The 20,256-nt window shown below is 45.5% G+C and overlaps 1 protein-coding gene across 5 annotated transcripts in view; it reads right to left on the bottom strand.

The window, feature by feature from the left end:
• The window catches only part of DNAI7 (dynein axonemal intermediate chain 7), an 89,261-nt gene that overhangs the window by 44,852 nt on the left and 24,153 nt on the right, over positions 1 to 20,256 (bottom strand). For 3 of the 5 annotated variants that reach the window (XM_081022816.1, XM_081022818.1, XM_081022817.1), the window contains exons 3-6: positions 18,680 to 18,858; positions 15,061 to 15,220; positions 7,229 to 7,352; positions 3,249 to 3,386 (exon numbers count right to left, since the gene is read on the bottom strand). In XM_081022816.1, the coding sequence (XP_080878942.1) occupies positions 7,233 to 7,352; positions 15,061 to 15,220; positions 18,680 to 18,858 (459 nt within the window). In that variant the 3' untranslated portion in view covers positions 3,249 to 3,386; positions 7,229 to 7,232. Of the gene's footprint in view, positions 1 to 648; positions 3,387 to 7,228; positions 7,353 to 15,060; positions 15,221 to 18,679; positions 18,859 to 20,256 lie in introns of those variants that run through there. The other 2 variants (XM_081022815.1, XM_081022819.1) reach the window with 2 other exon arrangements.

Raw genomic sequence — 20,256 nt, 5'->3', positions numbered from 1 at the left:
CTTCTAGGTGAACCACAATTCCCATCATCCCTGAACACAGCCCAAGTTGGCTGGGCTGATGGAGGCTGGAGTCAGGCAACAGGTTGTCCACCACTTCTGTAAACAGCTACTATAGGGTATGATTTAAAGGGCCGCCTCTTTCCATATGAACCTACCCAGACCCTGAGATCATCTTCTGAGACCCTTTTTCGTGTGCCTCCTCAAAGAGGTCCAGAGGGTGGCAACACGAGAACGGGGCCTTCTCTGCAGTGGCTCCCCGTCTGTGGAAGGCTCTCCCCAAGGAGGCTCGCCTGGCGCCTTCAATATTCACCTTTAGGTGCCAGGCAAAAATGTTTCTTTTTAACCAGGCCATGAGCAGATTAACAGTCTTACGTCCTTTTAAATGTTTGCAGGAGTGGGGGGTTCTTGTGTTGTTTTGCTTTTGGTCTTGTTTTTCACTTTGTGGTTTTACTGTGAACCGCCCTGAGGACTATGGACAGAAGGTGATACACAAATTTAATAAATAATATTGGCACATGAGGTCACCCCCTGCTGAAGCGAAGCAAGTCTGGGTTTGGGAAGTGTCTGGGTGTGTAACCCACATGCCTTCCGTTCTATGATGGAAGAGGATCAGGACATAAATTCTGCTTTTGAGAGGAAAAAACAAACTGTAGAAACACAGACTTTTTGATTTATTAATTACAACAGGAGCAGTGTTGTTTTGTGACAAACTTGACAGATTTCATATCGCTTCACAGCACATGCTGCTGATAAAAACATCTGTAAGGGTTTAAATGAACAGTGGTCATTCTTCAGGTGTGACTTAATGTTTCAAGGTCACAGGATTGAAATAAAGAAGGGGGGTTCTCCCCCCCAAAAAAAAATGTCCATCACCTGGGTCACATTGCATATATTTTGCCTCAAATGAAAACAAAAAGCACAATGTACAAAACATGTATTTTTCTTAATTTTTTTTAGTTTATACTATACAAAAATAGTTAAAATACATTCTAGGTAAACACATTGCATTTTAAGAAATAGTCCTAGTAGGAGATTTGGCACTCGAGAGAGAGAGAGAGAGAGAGAAAGATGAAGGATGGGAAGGAGGCTTATTTTCAACATAAAACACAACAATGGAATTAAATTAAATTGTTAGGCAGGTTTGGGAAAACTGTACAGCCTAAAGGGCACAGCCCACCAAGTTACTGCTGACATCATCTTCCAAAAGACAAAACAAAATGCTACTCTTGGCACCTCAACGCTTTTGTGAAATTCCCCCCTGTGTATATTCTATATGCACACACTTGATCATAGCCAAAAGGCAGAGATGGCTCATTTCAACAAATCAATCCAATTTGAAATTTTTCTCTCTCTTTTTTTTTTTTTTTTACATTTTCACTTTTAATAGAAAAAATAGTTAGATTTTTAAGCGTGACCCACGGCAAACAGCCTTAGGGAAGTGAGGTTGGGAGGGGTGGGGAAAAGAAACTTGCTTCCGTGAAAAGCCCGCAATCCTTACATTCATTCAAGTTGATTGGAAACGCTACAATAAACGGTGGCCCAAAGCAGAAATTATACATAAGGAAGGCTAAGGAGGTGTTTATCAATATTGCAGTCAGCAGAACCAAAACCGTTTTGCAAAAAAAGTGCGCTGGAAAACCAGGATCACTTGCGCCGATCAGTCCTTTTATCACAAACACAGCAGAAAGTAAGTTGGGAGATCTCCCCGCCCTATGTAAAAGGCAACAGGAGGTTGATGGGCATTTGAGTCCAGCAACACCTGGGAGGCTGCAGGTTAAACCACTTCTGTTTTCTAACAAAGACCCAGGACCAGCTTCAGGCAAGGGGCTCCCATCACCTACACCTACACCCCAGCAACCGCAAGAGTCAGATGATGCTGGACTACAACTCCCATCATGCTGGCTGGAACTGGTCAGGGATGATGGGTTTCGGAGTCCAACAACATCCGAAGGGTACAATGTTGGCTACTCCTGGGTCCGTTGCCAACTCAGCCGGCTCTGGCATCCCACATCTGAAAGGGGCTTCTTCTCCTACCCCTTTCCTACAAGAACCATCTCTTACCTAAATGTTGGGTCCCGAGGAGCTCTTGATCCTTGCACCCCTAACACGGTACATTGGTCCACGCATAGGTGTAAGGTTTCCCAGCTCCCCTCTCGTGACAACTTGAGGTCCATTTTCCTTGCCTGCAACAGGCCTCCCGTGGTCATAAAAACCAACTTGCTTCTGCTCAACTCTCTGTATAGTGCAGAGCCCCTGATCCCACCATGTCATGGTCCTCGCCTGCTCAGGAACGCCCTGTTCCTGTAAATCACCTGGGTCTAAAGTGCTGCGCTTCAACAGGAACTCAAAACGTTACACAGGGCTTCTGTGGCTCAACCGCTGCTGCCGGCCCTCTCAGCCCTCACCATGCTCTAGATACCATATTTTTTGCTCTATAAGACTTACTTTTCCCCTCCTAAAAAGTAAGGGGAAATGTGTGCGCGTCTTATGGGGTGAATGCAGGCTGCGCAGCTATCCCAGAAGCCAGAACAGCAAGAGGGATTGCTGCTTTCACTGCGCAGCGATCCCTCTTGCTGTTCTGGCTTCTGAGATTCAGAATATTTTTTTTCTTGTTTTCCTCCTCCAAAAACTAGGTGCGTCTTGTGGTCTGGTGCGTCTTATAGAGCGAAAAATACGGCAATTCAAATGAGATACCTGTTCCTCCTTCTCCTCCAACCTATGTCGAAGGAGGAGATCCATGGGATGTAACAGGGAAGAGAGTGCCACCATAAGTATCACATCTTCTCGTTCACCCCTCCTGCTCTTGGATGAAGGGACTCCCACCCCAACCCCGGGAAACAATTGCCCCAAGGAGAGGCAGTTCTACCAGTAAGGCAGTTCCTGCAAAAACAACAGCAGCAGCAGCCAGTCACAACTTCCTAAGAAAAGAAAGGAGGAGTAGGTGGGGGAATCAGAAGACATTAGCAAGTTTCGCATGCACCCAAATGCCACCAAATAAAATGTTCTCTGTTGTTCTTGATTGATCACAGGCATTGCTAGGTTCAAGAACCGAAACTCCAGGAATACTGGCACTTTAGGAATGCTTTCCACTGTCACGTAAAAGCAAGCATCCAGAAAAGGCATCCGATGGGTCCACAAAGCAGGGAGAGAGGGAAGGTGTGTGTTTTAAAGTAATGCTAGAAACATGTGTGCTAATAATTTAGTGTAATGGTACAAAAATGAATCACGTTTACCGACGTACACCTTAAGGACGAAGGGTTAAGTTGCATTTACATAATTATACACTTTGTCTTTGACTTCTTTTTCTTCTTTTTGCCGTCTTTGCTCATCTTCTCTTTGTGTTTTCGGATTTCCCGGACTAATGTGTAGAAGGCATCGTCAACGCCCTGCAAAGAAATGTCAGACCTTTTAATACCAAATGACGCCTTTTCACTTGAATTGCACGGGGTTTCGTTTAGCTAATGAAAATGCTATGAGCAATTTCAATAAGGCAGTCATCTTTTTAATAGTCATGAGAAATTGAACAATCGTTGGTAGTTGTGCACTTTTTTCATGTTTTCTGAAGAGCTATTACAGATAGTGGCCTAGGTGTGGTTCTTGCTCAAAGGACTTGCTCCTCTTTGAGGATTCAATTAGCCAATATATCCCTTCTCACTCAGGACTAAGAAGTTTGAAGCATGTTTTCCAATTTTTGCAACTTTTAAGGATCTGTGTCTCTTGCTGTCCATATTTTCTACCTAATTTGGGACAAAATAATTAAAAGAGTTCTATGATGTATCTAGGGATGCGGGTGGTGCTGTGGGTTAAACCACAGAGCCTAGGACTTGCCGATCAGAAGGTCGGCGGTTCGAATCCCCGCGACGGGGTGAGCTCCTGTTGCTCCGTCCCAGCTCCTGTCAACCTGGCAGTTCAAAAGCACGTCAAAGTGCAAGTAGATAAATAGGTACCGCTCCAGTGGGAAGGTAAATGGCGTTTCCGTGCGCTGCTCTGGTTCGCCAGAAGCAGCTTAGTCATGCTGGCCACATGACCCGGAAGCTGTACGCCGGCTCCCTCGGCCAATAAAGCGAGATGAGCGCCGCAACCCCAGAGTCGGTCATGACTGGACCTAATGGTCAGGGGCCCCTTTACCTTTACCTTATGATGTATCTAAATAATAAGTGAGAACATCACTCACACAAACTGCTACGTAGCTGGGACAAAATGTGCGTAATATGCATTTAAGAGTATTGTTTTCCCAGTTCTGTCTAACAAAATCATTATTTTGTATTTTTCTTATAGTATTTTATGTGCCCTGCTATTTGTATATATTGTTGTACACCACATAGATAGTTGGTATGAATTGACAGCCTAAAACTATTTTTGTAAATAAAATAAATAGAAAGAAAACAAAACAGTTTCATCTCAAGAGTTTTGTCTTGTCTGTGTATTTTACATCAGGTTTCCCCTCTCTTATCCTAGGTACCTGATGCTCTCAACTGAAGTAATATTTGAGGCAAAACATTACCACTGGGTGTATATTATCGTACTATCAAAGATGGGTGCCACTGTACTGGATTGTTTAATCCAAGATGGCGGGAGACCATTGCGTCCGTAAATGTAGTCTACTGGTGTGTGCAGAGATCATACTGCAGGCAGTTCAAATATCCACAAGGCAAAATCACTGGCGAAACACTGGTCTCAGGTCTTTTATAGGCAAAAATCACTTTTTAAAAAAAATACTGAAACAAATACTGTAATCAAAGCAGCAATTCACTGCTGTTGGAAACATTACGGGAGGTCTGTATTTGAACTAAAAAGAAAGTTGTACAGCTGGAAATGACCCGAAGTACTAATTTTTGACAGTGAAATTGGGTCTTTTTTCCCAGAGAAATCCTACTAGTCCCATTGCACCCACATTATTATTATTATTCTATTCATCCAAAAGTCATAAGTACAAAGCAAGCAAGACCAAGAACACGTCTGAGAGACAGAGAGCATGTTAAAAATAACACCAATGGAAGAAGCAAGCACACAAAGGAAGACTAAAGTTTTTCTTTTAAAAGGGAAACATACCTCAATTTAAGTCTCATCAGTCCATTCATTCTGCTGACATGTCAAACTGATTATGCCAGCAAGACCTCTCTATCATTCCCATGACATCATCTCATGTAAGGAAGCTCATCCTGTTCCTCACATGTTACATTTCTGATGCTTCAACAGGGCATCATTGAAGGGCAGGAAACACTTTTTCACCGTCACATCAAATCTGCTCTCAGGCTAGCCAACCAGAAACCACCACCCAATGAAGTATCCCGCTCTGTTTGCATCAGAGAACGGGAACATGCTTACATCAAGTTTGGTTTCGTATACGTCTTCTTCCTCATAAACAGCTCTATATTAACCATCTCATCTCAGGAGAGTGGCTAACTTGAGCCAACCTAGTTATACCATCTGATGGCAACTCTATTATATCGGACCGTCCCCAAAGTCCTCGTTTGTCACAGTCTTCAGTTTCAGTGTCATAGCTGTCAACGTTTCCTTTTTTAAAGGGAAATTCCCTTATTCCGAATAGGATTCCTTGCAAGAAAAGGGAAAACTTGACAGCTATGTTCATGGTTGACCAGCGGTCCAGAACGCAAAGCGGTGTCCCATTGCCTTCTTGAGTGAGGTTGGCAGTGCTCTCCTTTCCAATGTCGCCAGCTGTGGAAGAACGTGTGGATCCAGAATTGGCCTCCACAGTCACTTCAGGACTCATTGTTAAAACCGTGTTTATGGAAGACAATCTTACTCGGCTACGAGTGATCGCCAAAGAAAAAGAAGAGCTCACCTTTCCAGGTAATAATGCCCCATTCAACATATCACAAAGACCACGCCTGTCTTCCTTGCATCTTATTAGCAGTTCATGGAACGCAACCCTATGAAAGTTTACCTTCTGGGCAACATTTGGGGGCGAGGGGCACACACCCGTGGTGGGAGAGACCATAGGCACAAGTGGGCACGGCAAGAAATGTCAATTTCCCCTTTGTACACTAGTTTCTTAGGACGCGGGTGGTGCTGTGGGTTAAACCACAGACCCTAGAACTTGCCGATCAGAAGGTCGGCGGTTCGAATCCCCGCCAAGGGGTGAGCTCCCGTTGCTCGGTCCCTGGTCCTGCCAACCTAGCTGTTCGAAAGCACGTCAAAGTGCAAGTAGATAAATAGGTACCACTCTGGTGGGAAGGTAAACGGCGTTTCCATGCGCTGCTCTGGTTCGCCAGAAGCGGCTTAGTCATGCTGGCCACATGACCCGGAAGCTGTACGCTGGCTCCCTCGGCCAATAACGCAAGATGAGCGCCGCAACTCCAGAGTCGGCCACGACTGGACCTAATGGTCAGGGGTCCCTTTACCTTTACCTTACACTAGTTTCTACACACACACCTCCTAGCAAACAAGAGCTCATCATCGGAGATTAAGGATACATCCCACCAGGCAAAACCACTCAAGGTGTGAAGCAAGGCTAGTTGAAATCCCCTTCTACTGTGTTCAGGAGAGGGGCACAACCTCCCGGGAGAACACTGCATACGTAAGTGCGCTGGATTCGTTAGCAGAACTAATCAGCGAATATTCCGAAGTCTGAGCGGGTAAGCATGTGTTATCTGTTTTCGAGGGACAGACATCAAAAGTTGAGCGGCTTGTTCTTTGAACCCTGGATCGTATATGTTGACCTTTGCCAGAATCACGGCAGGCGCGTGGGCTTCGGCCCACAATTCTAAAGAAAGCAGCCGTTAACCGAGGCAACTGCGCACGGCTCGGCTTGTTCCGTTCTGCTAAGGGAAGAGAACGAGAGAAGGGCCTTTGGGGCCACGCAGAAATAGAAGGCATGGAGGCTGCTCACCCCGATATGGCTGAGAGCAAAATCAAGTGTTGAAAATTCAAGGGGCAAGGAGTTTGAAGCCTTCTGTGAACTGGCTCCAAACAAAGTCTGTTTCTAAATTTCCTGGCCCACCAGAAAGGGGTTTCCAAAAGAGAAAGGCGCATTCTCAATGCACCGTACAAGTTCATCCACAGCTGAAACCACAGAGAAAAACCTTTATATTCTTAAAGGAGGGTGGCGACAGTAAAACAGATTGGCTGATACTTACAATCATTTTGAAATTACTGGAATCACCAAAGAGAAGTTTGCAAGTTAGATTTGATTTGTATTGGTGATCAGATTTTTTCCCCCCGCCGAACTTTTTTTCTTTTCTTCTTAAACAAGAACAAAACTTACCCTGTCACATTAAAAGGCATTTTTTAATTTTCACGCACCCAGGAGTCTTTTCTTCTGTGCTGATTTTTCTCAATCTGTACTGGCGGATCTCTCGCACCAATGTATAAAATGCATCCTCCACTCTCTGCATTGTAAAACACAACTCCTTTAAAGCCAGCTTTGGTTAACCGGGATGAAGAGGGTGGGGGCCCAGTCGTCAGAGGAAAACTGGAAATTAGCAGTTAAACTCCTAAGAAAAGCAGCCTGGGAGCTGGGGGCAAGATACCTAGCTGCATGTGGGGGAAATGCTTTAGGTACAATTCCATATTCATTACTGTTGATATAAAAATATACCAGTCCTTAAGGGTCTAGATCAGGGTTTCCCAAACTTGGGTCTCCAGCTGTTTTGGGACTACAACTCCCATCATCCCTGACTTGCTAGGGATGATGGGAGTTGTAGTCCAAAACCAGCTGGAGACCCAAGTTTGGGAAACCCTGATCTAGACTAAGGGTGGCTACCCTGTGGCCTTCCAGATGTTGATGGTCTTCAACTCCCAGCAACCTCAGCAAATCTGGCCAATGGTCAAGGATGATGGGAGTCCCAACAATATCAGAGGTTAGTCAGACCATTTATTCGTCACGTTCACACCTGTTTAGATGTTAACACACTTGATTTCCTAAGATTTAGAGCTTCGCTTGTGTCCAGCATTCAGGGCAAATGGCAACAGAGCCTCCATTCTCAAAAACATTTTAGGAGCTGGATTTTAAAAATTTATTCCCTTCAGGAAATCCTTTCAATGTGACGTCATCTGCCAAGGAACCTGAGTCCTTTGCCAAAGATTCTGGGCAGGGATTTGAAGAACCACTTTGAGCCCGACGGCTAGATTCAAACTTCACCAGCCTTCTGGAGACAAAAATCCTGGTGATAGGCGAGGCCGAAAGGGGGGAAAGAAACACTACATATTTTCCACATACATTTTACACTGTTTGTAATGCTTTCGATTCGATTCCCTTGTAGGGAGATTGAGGTGCATAAAATGTTAGGGAAATACATACTGCCTTTAAAGATGAACCTATGACAAATGACATCGCATGACTGGAAGTTTGCTTAAGCTGCACTCGCGAGTCGTTTGGATGGAAGGGGTTGGTGGGCCAAATTAAGTCAAATAAGGGCAATCACAAAAAGTTAATCCAAGACACTGGCCAGGCTTGTTAGGCCTCACCCTGGCAATGTTTTGAATGCAGTGTGTGCACCCAGGAATGAATTCAGCACTGCCCTATGGCTGCGCATTGCAGAGGGAAAGATCAGTATCAAGAATGTTTGTCTGCTGCACCAAACAGCGAGGAACATCTGAGGCTCCCCAGAAAACCATCTGCGAGGTTCTGAGCTAAACAGTCACATCCCCATCTTGCAATAAGAGAAAGAAGAAGAAAAGCACAGGAAATTTTCCATAAGTACAAGCGCACCCATCCGATCCAACTGTTTTGATTGCCACAATTATTCGAGATGCTATTTCATTTACTTCCCGAAAGGGCCCAATACCTGGGAAGGTCTCCTCCCCAAAACCCCTGGGGCGGGAGAATGCAGGGAGGGTGGACAACAACTTCCATTGACTGTGTATCCACCCCCCGCCCAGCTCATTTCAATGGAGGTCCCTCAGGAACCATTTCAAGGCAATTGGGCCCACCGCCTCCATCCCAATCACCGAGAGCAGGAGTTGTGATTTTGTTTCAGCAATGCAGACAAGATGGAGAAAGAGATCAACACCAAAGAAGGCAAAAGATTGACTAGAGAGGAGCCCATTCTGGGCAAAGCATTTCACCACAAAAAGAAGAAGCAGGGCTTGGGGAAAAGGGTTTTTAAAGAGCCAGCCACACAGGGGAAGCATTTGACTAAGTTGTTGAAACTTTGCCTGTCTCCCACAGGAAACACGGAAGTGGCAGTTTTGCTACAGGCGAGCATTGCAACATAGGAGAGGTTTTTCACACGGCAACACATACACAAAGGCATGCATGTGCTTCCCGACAACTTTATGGAGACTAGAAAGGGAGTACCACAAGAGGAAGGGGCTTCCTCTAGAACAGCTGGGTTTGCTCATCGGTGGCCCTCAGGATGCTGCTGCTGCTGCTGCTCTGCAACTCCCGTCACCATTGACAGGACTAGCTGTGCTGGTAGGAGTTGATCAGAGCTTGAGTCCAAAGAAAAAGGCTGCAGCATTTGCCACTGGAACACAGGAAAACGCTTCATGCTGAATCAGGTCTATCGAGCTCTCAGTGTTGTCTGCACTGACTGGCAGCTGCTCTCCAGGGTTTCAGACAGAGGTCTCTCCCAGTCCTACCTGGAGATGCTGGGGATTGAACCTGGGACCAGTGATCAAAATTAGCCAGGTGCCAGGCGCATTTTGCACCTGGCTACCGGCCACTTGCGACCAAGTGAAGATGCCAGGGCACCAAGATGGCACCTGACATCTCCTCCACCTGGAGGTTCACGCCTGGGGATCCTTGGATCTGGGCTCTTTTCACACACTAATACCCCATCGTGTAGAATTCTATCGGTTATATTTTATCTGCACAATCGGGATGGATTTCAGGAACCCAAACGCTTTGCTGTAGCTTGTCTTCACTTACCCCACCCCACTGCCCTGCTCACAGTTGTGAAGAATATTTTTACATTATGAACGGTCCATGTGTCACCATTAAGAAAAATAGTAAGTGCTCAGGGTTCTTAACCGAGCTGAAGGTGGTCATCTGAACTAGCCAGATCTTTAACTGAGAATCAATCACAGTCAGCCCATCATATGAAAAATAAGATTTTAGAGCCGTCTTGTCCAAAAATGGCGACTAGACATTCCATTTTGGCAACTGCAACCTTGATTTAAAGAGCCATTTGGTGCCTAGCTTATACAGTGGTACCTCCGGTTAAGTACTTAATTCGTTCCGGAGGTCCATTCTTAACCTGAAACTGTTCTTAACCTGAAGCACCACCTTAGCTAATGGGGCCTCCTGCTGCTGCCGCGCCGCCGGAGCACAATTTCTGTTCTTATCCTGAAGCAAAGTTCTTAACCTGAAGCACTATGTAACCTGTCTGTAACCTGAAGCGTATGTAACCTGAAGCGTATGCAACCCGAGCTACCACTGTATATCTAACACTGCCTGGGACTGTCTGCATGTTCTAACAGATTCTCTGAGCTATATTGCTCCTCCATCTTTCCTACAGCCATGCCCCTGCAGTCCCAGATCCAGCACAAACTCCTCTTCGCAGCTTCCTGTGGCCTCATTCTGCAGCCATGTTTTTCCCTTCTCGATCTGCTCCCACATCCAGATATTTTGTGTTTGTGGCTTTTTACTCCTCCAGCTCCATCACCCTCAGCCACCCAAAAGTGTCCTGATCCCTTGAGTGACCACCTTTCTCTCTTGCCACCCCCCAAAAAACACCTTTCCCATGCCTTTCTCTCTTACATCAAATCCCTCCTCAGCCCACACAAAGAGCAGTAAGCCACAATTTTTTAAAAAAGCAACCATGCTACTGAAGAAAGGGTAAATAAGGAGCCATAGCTCAGGGTGATGTTACCCATCTCTGCTCTACTGGAAAACTATATTCCCACCCACCCCACAAACAAAAAATCTACCAGATCCCTCAAACGAAGACTAGTTTTCAAAGGAAGAAAAAAAGAAATTGTCACCGTAATTTCCCATTCTCTCCACACGAGGGGGAACCGCACAGTGAAGCTCATCCCAGCTGCATACATAACCATACATTTAAAGCAAACTGTTTCACCCAAAGAATTCTGGGAACTGCCTGTCACAGAGCCACAACTCCCAGAACTCACAATGAATTACTGTTTCTAATGGAACCCCCAGATGCAGTTAAAAGTTAGGGGATTTATGCCCCAAAAGTATGGGGCTAGAGGGGGTGCAGAACCTCACGGCCTGCACTTTATTGCTTAGCTACAGAAAAGCTGGCAGGGGGAGCCTGTTATGTGTGTCAGAGCACATTAGACGTTTGTTATAGTTACAGTCATTTGACTAGTCATGTGCGGATGCCCGATTATCATCTTTCAAAGCAACTACTCTATTCCGAACTTAAAAATGGAAAGCGTAATGCTGGTGGTCAACAAGAGAGGTTTAAAGACTCTCTCAAGGCAAACCTAAAAAATTGTGGTATAAACACTGACAACTGGGAAACACTGGCCTGCAAGCGCTCCAATTGGAGAACAGCCGTTACCAAAGGTGTCATGGACTTTGAAGACGCTTGAACTCAGGACGAAAGGAGAAACGTGCTAAGAGGAAGGCACACTTGGCAGACCCTCAGCATGATCAACTCCTGCCCGGAAAACTATGTCCCCACTGTGGAAGGACGTGTGGATCCAGAACTGGCCTCCACCGTCACCTATGGACACATTGTTAAAACCATGTTTATGGAAGACAATCTTACTCGGCTACGAGTGATCGCCAAAGAAGAAGAGACGTTTGTTATAGCCAGCCATGTAACTGAAATGGCTAGTTTGTTTTTTTAGAACAGATTGGAAAAATTCAGGAATAGTGTTATCAGTGTGCTTATGGCAGCATTCTCAGCATGTGATACGTCCTCTTAAGAGTATTTCTAAATGCTAGAAAGTGGGAGAGATGATGGGTAAATGGCTAGATTTTTTGGAAAGCACCACTGGAGATGGGGATACTAGGTTCCTTGGGTTTTTACTCCAACCCAGTTATTAGCCTGCCCCTTACCACTAAGTGTACCACACATTCGGGATGGGATAAAATACCTTTCAATGGGTACAGAAACTAGTTTATAGCATAGGTCCTGAGCCATATGTGTTGGAACTCCTATTTGGGGACTTCCCTGTCTTTTTCTGGCCCACGTAGGACCAGTCTGGATAGTTAGCCTTGGTGAAGATTTGACATTTTTATCCCCCAAAAAGTTTTTGATTGAGTTTCCATTGAAATGAGGCTGCATTTTAATTTTAATGATTTAATGTTGTATTTTAATCTTGATTTTAAGCTGTATTTCAATCAATTGTTTTATATTTGGCGTTAGCCGCCCTGAGCCCGGTCTTGGCTGGGGAGGGCGGGGTATAAATAAAAGTTGTTGTTGTTATTATTGTTGTTGTTATCATCAGAGCAGAATAATTCACGCCACACATTTAAAGAAATTTTATACCATTCTAGCAGTCATGGCTTGCTCCAAAGCATCTGGCGAACTGTAGTCTACCCCTCACAGGGTTACAATCCCCTGCACACATAACAAACCACAGTTCCCAGGATTCTTTGTGGAACACAGTGTGCTTGAAATGGACGCTGGGGATGTGATCTTAGGACCACTGCGGAAAACTTTGTGGTGGCTCGTAGTTGCCCCCTGCCGACCACAGAAGGAGAGGGTGGGCACAAGGCAGGCTTCAGTGTTGGCGAGTGCCCATCAGGGCCATGGAAGGTGTCTAAGGATGCCAGGTAAATATGTTTAGTCCCAAACAGCAAAAGCAACTTCACCTATTTAGAACTGGGTCAACCAACTATGATTTGGGGTATAATACATTGATGCAGCTCTTTAAAAAGGCCTGAAGGAAATGAATCAAGGGTGAAGTGGAAATCACAGGCTCTTAGAAGAGCAAAGCAAGTGGATTGTAATGCTGAGCAAAATCAACTGAACTTTTTTTTTTTTTTTTTTAAAGCAAGCAGAGATTTAAGCCCAGCAACTTCGCAACGATTAGAAAAAATAAAAAAAAACAGATGATGCACACAGGCTAGGTAACCATAGCCATACGAAATATATCCAGGGCTGTATTCTGCACTGCCAACAGGACTCAAAAGCTATGCGCGCAAAGGAAGGAAGTGCACAGGTCAAATTTTAGATTGTAAGCTCCTTGAGGCAGTGACCTGTGCTCTCGTTTTTCTGCAGGGAGTCATGTGCACACCCATAGCACTATAATTTGCTTTCAAAAGTATACTCAGGTATGAGTTTTATTTACCAAAGCCCAGGGGAAAGAAGGCAACCCAAAGATGTCGCTTTGGGTCTCTTCCGATTCTGCAATTATTTGATGCTAAGAGGAGAAGGCAAGAAGTATAGAAGGGGCTTCCTGAGCTGGAGCCTCATGCGTTCTCCTGTGCAAGTGGGGCTCCTGGGCAAAGGGAAGATGCCCTCAACCATCCCACGGCAACATCCTTCATCTTTCCCCACTAAAGGAAGGAGGATAACACTTGGGAGGCAGGAGAATTGTCTGCACACGTCTGGCAGAAGTCAGAGCAGATACTGCTATCCTTCTCTCCTCCCTCCCCTGCTTTTTACAGGTGTTTTCTCTCGCAAGCAGCAGCATCTAAAGTGACACACTGCATGCCAAGCTGGAACCAAGTGGATGCAGAGGGAAGGAGGGACTTGCTATGTGAAGAAATCCAGCCAGGTTCTTCTCTGGATCACGAGCATGCAGCTGCGTGAGTCATAGAAGCCCCTGTTCCATTCAGTAAAAACACAGCCCGTGGGTTTCCTTTTCAAGCCGTTTCCTAAAAAACCATGAGGCCTAGATGCTGCCTGTTCTCGCGCTTCCAGTTCTGTACTTGCAGGGCGAATTTTGCATTTTGTGCAGTGTGTACACACAGCCTTGGACACATTCCAAACATACAGCGGATTTCTGAACATTTATTTTCGGTGAAAAGGAATACAGGGAGAAAGGGGTTTCTGCATTAAGGACAGGCAATTACTGAGTTGAGAGGATGTGAAAACCATTTAAAAATGGACGCAAAGCAGCGTTTGCTACTATTCTCTAGTCCTTATTTCGATTTTTACCTTCGATACCTTATGAACATTAAGAGATCCCACACAGGCAGTTTGCAATTCCAGTATTACTCAGCATGTTCTTATGCGTGTTCAGGGAAACTGTTAATCGGGGCACTTACTGTCCCCCGACAATCCACTGTCTGCGCAGCTGGAGAGAAACGTTCAGATAACTCTTGCCGTTATGAAAATGACTAAAAATAACTCAGACAAGGCTTCAGCTGCAACATCCTGCCACTTAGAATGCACCAGATGTTCCTACGAATTCACGCCAGACAAATTAATTCAGCATCTTAAAGGGATCGCAAGGGTTGCAGAGTCAGACCTCTGAACCCAATGCCTTTCCGAATTTGAAGACAAGGCTACCAGGCAAGTGCTGCTCTGGGGCTTATTTAGTGCAGTAAAAGAAGGATTTATGCTTCGAGAAGTCGAACTGCATGCTTGTATATGGATTCTTGCCCTGGATTCTGTTCTTGGCCTCGGGATTCAGGTGATGTGTGTCTGAGGTGGTAAAATCCAGACACACGTCTATCTCCCATAAGGAATCTGTGCAAGGTTCACCACTACCATCCTGGGTAACATCCAGGATGGTTTTTTCTTTCTTTATTTTTTTAAAGTGGAAGCCACATACAACACACACAAGAGATTTTGAAATTTTAATTTTGAAGCAGCAGCATACCACTTTAGCCAGTCATGGATTCCCCCAGAGACTCTTGGGAACTGTAGTTTTCACGTCACAGAGCTACAGTTCCTTGCACCAGAAAAAAACTACAGTTTCCCAGGATTCTCTGGGGGAATCTGGCTAAAGTGGTGCGATACTGCTTTAAGCGTAGGCTGCAGGTGGGACCTCAGATATACAAACTGCCTCTCGAGAGTCAAATAAAATGGAACGTGACTCTGCCTGCTTTCTTGAATCTCAGCTATCTTGGGGAGAGACCATATTGAGAGAGAGATGCAGGATCTCTCAAGAACATGGATTCACAGGTACTAGGAATCCTACTCTTTATTCGAACAGAAAACTCTGTTCTAAACCTCAACAAGAGACGGTTGTTCTTACACACAAGACAACACACACACACAATGTTACCTGTCTCGTTTTCGCAGAGGTTTCGATGAAAGGAATTCCATAACTTCTAGCTAAGTCCTGAGCTTGTTTTGTGTCTACGGTTCTCGAAGGCAAGTCGCATTTGTTTCCTACTAGCACCATGGGGACATCTTCAGAATCTTTGACTCTTTTTATTTGTTCCCTGTGGAGGGGCGGGGTGGGGGAATAAGAGAAGAGCGAGAGACCACTTTAGAGCAAAGTAATATTTGTGGAATTGCCACGGTTACTTCTTTGAAGGAAGAGGTTTTAAAAAGAAAAAGAAGCAAGTTATTTAAATCATCTGTTTTGTTTACTACCAAGGTTTTCATCTGCATTCAGCCCATCTCCAGGGCTCACTGATTTATTTTATTTTATTTTTACACTGCTAACTCACATACAAAATCATCCACAAAGGGTTACACACAGCAAATATAAAATGTCAAGTTTACACGAGAAAATATTTAAGTGCAGAAAATGCCAGAAGTAACTCCCTGGTCATAACATTCATCCAAGTACAAAGGCCTGTCGTCTGAAGGCAGGCTTCAAAAGATACCCAAAAATATAGAAGGATGCTTGGTGGGTTTCCATCGGCAGGACGTTCCACGTTGCTGGACTGTCCACACTAAACGCTATATTTCTCATAGCTACCAAGCAGCCTTATTTACACAGGGGGCAGTAAACAGCATTCGCCCAACAGAACTTGGTGATCGAGCAGAGATTGTAGTATCGTAGAGTTGGAAGGGACCCCAAGGGTCGTTTAGTGTAATTATTATTTATTTATTGAATTTCTATACTTCAAATAAAGATAAAATAAAAATATAAAACCACAATGTACATAATAAAAATAAGAACAACAACCACCCAATAAACACCCCCCCACACACACACCCCAAACCCCCACATTTTAAAAGGGCTTAAGATGTTAAGGGCTCAGGAAGCAAGAAGAGAAGGCACGCAGTGGTGCGACGCGCCTCAGCGGCGGAGAACATGTTTTGCGCATGCCGAAAACGTCCGGCATGTGCAATTCAAAGCTCAGGGAGCAATGCCAGTCTTACAACATGTGTGGAGAGCAAAGCACACAAATTGGGAAGGGCTCTCTCTTGTTCCTGTGGGGAAGCCACGTCACAAGCCCGACGCATGTGGACTTGTGGCCCAAACTTTCATTTCGCAACGCTTGATCGTAATAAAATCTCTAGGCGGTTGTTGACAATGTATTTGTTCATCTATCGTCACGTTTACAGGCCGCCCTTCTTGCAAAGCGTCCAAGGCAAGAGCGCATGGCTCTCCCCCACCCCCCACCCCGCGCGGGCTCCGCCGAGAGACTGCGACTGACCCAGGGGAGAACTGAGCACCTGGATGGCGACCTGGGGGAGGGGGCGAGTTACACAACCACAGCTGCCTTCTCACGATCGCTCCGTGTGGCTTCTCACAGCGCCACACAGATCCTGAAATCAGTGGGTTCTGCAGCCAGGATTAAAAATAACTCCAAAAAAGGCTGCTTTCAAACTGAGCAGTTTTAAAGAGGGCGTTTGCTGCAATCACATGGCAAGTCTTTATGGGCTTTCGTTTGACGCAAATCGCAACAGAGTCCCATTTCTAGTCAACACCCTCCTAATTAGCATGCGGCTGAAGGGGGGGGGTGGACCAGAGAGCATTTGCTTAGAGCCAATGTACATATTATGCAGAACAAGGAAGAAATAAATCAAAAGAAACACACACACACACACACACACACACACACACACACTTCCTTACACAGAGCCAGACCTCTGGGTCCATACAGCTCAGTACTGTTTGCACTGACTGGCAGTCTCTCTCCAGGTTTTTCCTGCATGTACGAAGCTAATGCACCAGTATGCATCACTCTGTCGCTGGTGCGCTTCTTTACTACTTGCGGGGAGATCCTTCCTTATGTGGGAGACCCTGCAGAGATTCTGCACTGGAACATTTCAGGTAGAGGGCATCGTGCTCTCACACGCTCACCTCGTTCTGCGTAATGAGCAAGAAAGGCTTGGGAAGTTGAGGGACTCCGGAGCGTAAAACAAGCAGAACGAGCACCACTTCTACGTATTTTAAATCGGAACAGACGTCAAATCCACGTTTGTTTATTTCATTTATATCCCCCACCTCCAACATCTTGGAGGTCCCAGGTCGCAAGGTGGTTAGATTGGTCTCAACTAGGACCGGGGCCTTTTCAGTACTGGCCCCAATCTGGTGGAACGCTCTGTCACAAGAGACTAGGGCCCTGCGGGACTTGACATCTTTCCGCAGGGCCTGCAAGACAGAGCTGTTCCACCAGGCTTTTGGCCAGGGCACAGCCTGACTCCCTCCTTTGGCAATCTTCACAGAACTCTAGCCCAATGGTTGCCACCAATTTGATTTGAATAAATTTTATAATGAAATGATTTTAGAATGTTGTATTATTTTATTGTTGTTAGCCGCCCTGAGCCCGGCTTCGGCTGGGGAGGGCGGGATATAAATAAAAATTTATTAATTATTATTATTATTTTCTCCCAAGATGCTCAAGGTGGTGGACATGCTTGCCCCGTCCATCACAAGCTCTCCATTTTATACTCGCTACAACCCTGTGAGGTAGGCTAGGCTGAGAGGCAGCGACTGGCCCAAGGTCACCCACCGAGCTTCAAGGCTGAGGGAGGATTTGAACCCAGGTCTCCCAAGCTCCTGGTCCAGCACTCTAGATTTTACTTGCAGGGAGGTTTCAGTTTGTTTGTTTTAAAGTGGGGTGGGGGGCATTTCTCTGCAGCCCGAAGCAAGATAATCTGCCCTACCTACTCAGGGTGATACCTTCTGCAACATGAACAGGCCCCAGAGGATGTGCGGGTCCCCACAACCGAGGAGAGAGTCCTGCATTCAGATCTAGGGCATGGGTAGGCAAACTAAGGCCCAGGGGCTGGATCTGGCCCAATCACCTTCTAAATCCAGCCCGCAGACGGTCTGGGAATCAGCGTGTTTTTACATGAGTAGAATGTGTCCTTCTATTTAAAATGCATCTCTGGGTTATTTGTGGGGCATAGGAATTCATTCATTTATTTTTTCAAAATATAGTCCGGCCCCCACAAGGTCTGAGGGACGGTGGACCGGCCCACGGCTGAAACAGTTTGCTGACCCCTGGCAAGGAACAATGAAAACACGGTGTTGTCAGCGTCTTACACATTCATTTATTGCAGCAACGTATAGAGGGCTTAACACCGCAGCTCTAAGCAGTGCACAATAAGGCAGGGGGAAGATACGACAGAGATGAAAACCAGCTCAACCATGAAATGAAAGAGAAAATAACTAAAAATGCTTGCTGGAATTTTGCTTCCATATTGCTTCTGGGCACAATTCAACCGTTGAAGCCCTAAAAGCAGATTTGACCTAAACCAAGATTACAAGTCCTAGTATTTAAAATGCATCTCTGGGTTATTTGTGGGGCATAGGAATTCGCTCATTATTATTTTTTCAAAATACAGTCCGCCCCACCCCACAAGGTCTGAGGGACAGTGGACCAGCCCCCTGTTGAAAAAGTTTGCTGACCCCTGATCTAGGGAAACCGTGCAAGCAGCCATCTGTAAAGCCCAACCAAGCGGATGCTGGGAACCTCAACCCGAGCGAAGCTTACCTATAATGATGAATATCTTCGAAAGATTTTGTGTTATTTATAGCAAATACGCATAAAAAGCCTTCGCCCGTCCTCATGTACTGGTCCCTCATCGCACTGTACTCCTCTTGGCCGGCTGTGTCTAGAATATCCAAGAGGCAGGTCTCGCCATCTATGACTACTTGCTTCCTGTACGAATCCTGAGAGAGGCGGGAAGAAAAGAGGGGAGGCAGAAAACGCTTTTTGATTATTCACGTACACCTAACTTAGCTGCACCAATACTACAAAGCTGGAAGCATCCTTCGCACCCGAGACATCGAGCCTGGAGGGCAAGCCGAAAACGAGCAGCGCTTAGTGTGGTTGGGGGTGGTACTGCAGCTTCCGGTCTGGCCAGAATCAGGTGATGTGATGAGCCTAAAGGTTTTCCCCCGCCGTGTCCCGCTGCACATTAGCCTGGTTTGCACATCACCATAAGCCAAAATGTGGCTTATGGAGCCACATTTGGAGGAGCCAGCAATGGAGGAAGGTGGGGGAAGGAAGTCAAGTTTTGAAATGTTAAAATGGCTGCAAAATTATTGAAATGTATAAACCTGAAAATTATAAATTAAATTAAATAGTGAGTAGAGCAATAAACTTGAGTTTTAGCTTTGTATAGTAGGCTGGCTTCTACAGACACTTATATTTTTATGTATACTGCCCTTCCTTCGTAGATCTCAGGGCGGCTCACAGCATAGTATTGCAACACAAAAAACAACAAAATGCGTTATAAAAATAAGAACAAAGACAAAACCATCATTATTTATCATTTGTTAAATTTGAATACCATGCTATACTCGCAGATCTCCCACAACACATTAAAAAGGGCATTGGATGTCAATCAACCTAAAGCCTGGTTGAAGAGGAAAGTGTTTGCCTGCCACCTAAATGACATACAGTGAAGGTGCCAGGTGAGTCTCCCTGGGGAGAGCACTCCACAAACGGGGGGCCACCACAGAAAAGGCCTGTTCTCATGTTGCCAACCTCTGGACCTCACATGAAGGAGGCACACAAAGAAGGGCCTCAGAGGTTGATCTCAGGTCCAGGTAGGTTCATATGGGGAGAGGCAGTCCTGGAGGTATTGCACTCGTGGGGTGTTTAAGGCTTTATGGGCCAAAACCAGAACTCTGAATTGGGCCCAGAAACTAATTGACAGCCAATGCAGTCAGTCCAAGATCGGTGTAATTATGCTCAAACCATCTTGCACTTATGCAAACCATTCTGCACTTATACACACCCCTCTCTGTGATCGGTCCGGGCAAGAAAAAGCTGCAGTTGGAGTTCAAGGGCAGATTCCAGCTAGGCAAAGGCATTTTTTGAATTTTTGAATTCCGAATTTATTGTTATTCACGTTTTATACTGTATTTTATGCTTTTTTTTTTGTTGCATCAATTAAGTGTTTTAAATTTGTTGTTAGCTGCCCCGAGCCCGGTTTTCTGAACTGGGAAGGGTGGGGTATAAATAAAAAATTATTATTATTTATTAAAGGAGGGCATGAAAGAGGACTAGTGTGAGATGGGGCTATGGGAAGGATGAGTCCCGCATTCAGCTCCGGAGCCTCG

Source organism: Podarcis pityusensis (genome assembly GCF_964106645.2).
Source record: "Podarcis pityusensis genome assembly, chromosome: 10".
Lineage (NCBI taxonomy): Eukaryota > Metazoa > Chordata > Lepidosauria > Squamata > Lacertidae > Podarcis > Podarcis pityusensis.
Note: the sequence above shows the minus strand (reverse complement) of the source record. Positions and strands in the feature narration are given on the sequence as shown.